The following is a 3,629-nucleotide window of genomic DNA, read 5'->3' as shown; positions in this document are numbered from 1 at the left end:
CGGCCCCGAAGAGCTCAGCCTGGGCCCCACCGAGATGTGAGCACCCCACACGCCCCTCCCCGAGCTCTTCCCTGGGTCAGGAGCCCCCCCGGGAATGTGGGGGGCTGGCAGGGCTTGTTCTGGGAGTGGAGGTCAGGATTTCCCAGGGATGGGGTTCCTTGCTGGGGGTGAGGGCCCCTTGTGGGCCAGCAGTGTTCTTCCCGGCATGGGGATCCCTCCCAGGGATGTGGGGGTCCTTCCGAGATCTTTGGGGTCCTTCTTGGAGATGGGAGTCTTTTCTGGGGATGGGAGTCCCATGGGGGTCCATCAGGGTCCTTTTTGGAATGAGAGTCTTCTCTGAGGATCAGGACCCTTCCTGGGAATATGGGGGGCCAGCAGGGTCTGTCCTGGTGGGTGGGGGTCTCCCAGAGGCCATCGTGGTCCCTCTTGGGAATCAGAGTCTTTCCTGGGAATGGGGATCTCTCCTGGCTATGGGGGTCCCGCAGAGGCCATGCTGCTCTCTCCAAGGGATGGGGATCTCCCCTGGGGATGGGGGTCCCACGGGGGCCATTGGGGTCCTGCTTGGGGCTGAGCAGGGACCAGGACTCCTCCCAGGGGCTGAGAGGGGGCAGCAGGGTCTGGGATCCCTTCTGGGATCACCCTGGTGGGGTGTGTGGAGGAGGTTCCCTATGACCGAGCCGGGAGGCTGGGCCAGGGCAGGACCTCCGTGCCGGGCTGAGCCCCGGGCTGAGCCCCGCACTGTCCCCGCAGCGCCTACGAGATCACGCCGCGGGTGCGGACGTGGCGGCACACGCTGGAGCGGTGCCGCAGCGCGGCCCAGGTGTCCCTGTGCATCTTCCAGCTGGAGAAATCCATCGCCTGGGAGAAGTCCGTGAACAGAGTGGTGAGAGCCTGGGATGGAGATGGAGGGCGATGGAACCCCACGGAACCCCACAGAGCTCCATAGAACCCCATAGAACCCAATAGGGCCTCTTAGAACCTTCTGGAGCTCCATAGAACCTTCTGGAGCCCCATAGAACCTTCTAGAACCCCCATAGAGCCCCATAGCAGCCCCACAGACCCTTCCAGAAACCCATAGAGCCCCATAGAGCCTTCTAGAGCCCCACAGTGCCCCATAGTGCCCCATAGACCCCCATAGAACCCAATGGGACCCCACAGCGCCCCATAGAACCTTCTGGAGCCCCACAGAGCCCCGTAGAACCCCATTGAACCCTCACAGAAACTTCTAGATCTCCATGGAACCCAATGGGATCCCATGGACCCCCACAGCGCCTCATAGAATCTTCTGGAGCCCCATAGGACCCCATAGAGCCCTACAGAACCTTCTAGGACTCCACAGAGCCCCACAGAACTTTCTGGAGCCCCATAGAGCGCCAAAGAACCCAGCAGAGCCGCATAGAACCTTCTAGAGCCCCACAGTGCCCCACAGCAGCCCCACAGAGCCCCACAGAACCTTCTGGAGCCCCACAGCGCCCCATAGAACCTTCTGGAGCCCCACAGAGCCCCGTAGAACCCCATTGAACCCTCACAGAAACTTCTAGATCTCCATGGAACCCCATGGGATCCCATAGACCCCCACAGCGCCTCCTAGAACCTTCTGGAGCCCCATAGAACCCCATAGAGCCCTACAGAAGCTTCTAGGACTCCACAGAGCCCCATAGAACCTTCTAGAGCCCCACAGCGCCCCACAGCAGCCCCACAGCGCCCCATAGACCCTTCTAGAGCCCCACAGCCCCCCATAGATCCTTATAGAGCCCCACAGAGCCCCAGAGAATCTTCCAGAGCTCCATAGAACCCAATAGGATCCCATAGAAGCTTCCAGAACCCCACAGCGCCCCATAGAGCCCAATGGGACCCCGTAGAACCTTCTGGAGCCCGACAGAACCCAATGGGACCCCAATGAACCTTCTAGAGCCCCACAGCACCCCACAGAACATTCTAGAAACCCATAGAGCCCCATAGAACACAATGGAACCCTGTAGAACCTTCTGCAGCTCTGCAACGCCCCATAGAACGCTACAGAACCTTCTAGAACCCCACAGAGTCCCACAGCGCCCCACGGAACCTTCTGGAGCCCCACAGCGCCCCATAGATCCCCATAGATTCCCACAGTGCCCCGGAGAATCTTCCAGAGCCCCACAGAACCCAACGGAACCCCACAGAACCCAAGGGAACCCCATAGAGCTTTCTAGAACCCCACAGAGCTCCATAGAACCCCACAGAACCTTCTGCAGCCCCACAGCGCCCCATGCCACCTCTACTGCCACCGGCCCCGCATGACAGAGGTGCCCGAGGGCGACTGGTTCTGCTCCGTCTGCGTGGCCCGGGTAGGTTGGGGCAGCCTCCACACCCCCACCAGGGTGATCCGAGACCCTGCTGAGCCCACCTCCATCCCCAGGAAAGGTTCTTGGTCTCTGGAAGAAACTTTGGTTCCCAAGAGGGATCCTGATGGCCCCCGTGGGAGCCTCATCCCCAGGGGAGAGCCCCGTTCTTGGGAGAGACCCCGGTGGTCTGTGAGGGACCCTCCGTGCCCCTGGGAGGGATCCCCATTGCGGGAGGAACACTGGTGACCCGAGAGGGACTCTGGGAGCGGACCTGGTCCCCAGCAGAGACCCTGATGGTGTTAGAGAGACCCCCACCCCTAAAGGAGAGACCCTGATGGTGTCTGAGAGACCCCCACCCCTAAGAGAGACCCTGATGGTGTCTGAGAGACCCCCACCCCTCAGAGAGAGCCCGAGATGCTCACTCCTAAAGGAGAGACCCTGATGGTGTCTGAGAGACCCCCACCCCTAAGAGAGACCCTGATGGTGTCTGAGAGACCCTCACTCCTAAAGGGGAGACCCTGATGGCGTCTGAGAGACCCCCACCCCTAAGAGAGACCCTGATGGTGTCTGAGAGACCCTCACTCCTAAAGGAGAGACCCTGATGGTGTCTGAGAGACCCCCACTCCTAAGAGAGACCTTGATGGTGTCTGAGAGACCCCCACCCCTAAAGGAGAGACCCTGATGGTGTCTGAGAGACCCTCACTCCTAAAGGAGAGACCCTGATGGTGTCTGAGAGACCCCCACCCCTAAGAGAGACCCTGATGGTGTCTGAGAGACCCTCACTCCTAAAGGAGAGACCCTGATGGTGTCTGAGAGACCCCCACCCCTAAGAGAGACCCTGATGGTGTCTGAGAGACCCTCACTCCTAAAGGAGAGACCCTGATGGTGTCTGAGAGACCCCCACCCCTAAAGGAGAGACCCTGATGGTGTCTGAGAGACCCCCACCCCTAGGAAAGGGCCCTGCTGGCCCCTACATTGCCGTGAGGGCTCCTGATCCCCAGAAGAGACTCTGATCCCCAAGAGAGACCCCGATGGCCTGTGAGGGACCCCTGGGAAGGACCCCCATTCCCAGCAACGCCGCTGACCCCTGGGGGTCACCTCGGGGCTCAGGGAGGGAGGGGGGCACAGGCAGCAGCAGCAGCTTTGGGGGGACACAGGGTGGCCAGAGGATGCACAGGGTGGCCAGAGGATGCGTAGGGTGGCCGGAGGGTGACCAGACCCTTTTTCCTCCCCCCACCCTACCCCCGCAGGCAGGGCAGTACCGGGACCCCATCTCCCCGCGGCGCGGCAAGAAGCGGAAACGGG

The 3,629-nt window shown here is 61.4% G+C and overlaps 1 protein-coding gene across 1 annotated transcript in view; it reads left to right on the top strand.

The window, feature by feature from the left end:
- The window catches only part of BAZ2A (bromodomain adjacent to zinc finger domain 2A), a gene marked incomplete at its 3' end in the record, with an annotated part of 13,298 nt that extends 9,670 nt beyond the window's left edge, over positions 1 to 3,628 (top strand). Inside the window, exons 20-23 of the mRNA XM_017728662.1 lie at positions 5 to 36; positions 751 to 943; positions 2,223 to 2,327; positions 3,575 to 3,628. Of these exons, the coding sequence (XP_017584151.1) occupies positions 5 to 36; positions 751 to 943; positions 2,223 to 2,327; positions 3,575 to 3,628 (384 nt within the window). The remainder of the gene's footprint in view (positions 1 to 4; positions 37 to 750; positions 944 to 2,222; positions 2,328 to 3,574) is intronic.
- Between the last annotated feature and the right edge of the window lies 1 nt (position 3,629).

Source organism: Corvus brachyrhynchos, unplaced genomic scaffold (genome assembly GCF_000691975.1).
Source record: "Corvus brachyrhynchos isolate BGI_N302 unplaced genomic scaffold, ASM69197v1 scaffold193, whole genome shotgun sequence".
Classification (NCBI taxonomy): Eukaryota; Metazoa; Chordata; class Aves; order Passeriformes; family Corvidae; genus Corvus; species Corvus brachyrhynchos.
Note: the sequence above shows the minus strand (reverse complement) of the source record. Positions and strands in the feature narration are given on the sequence as shown.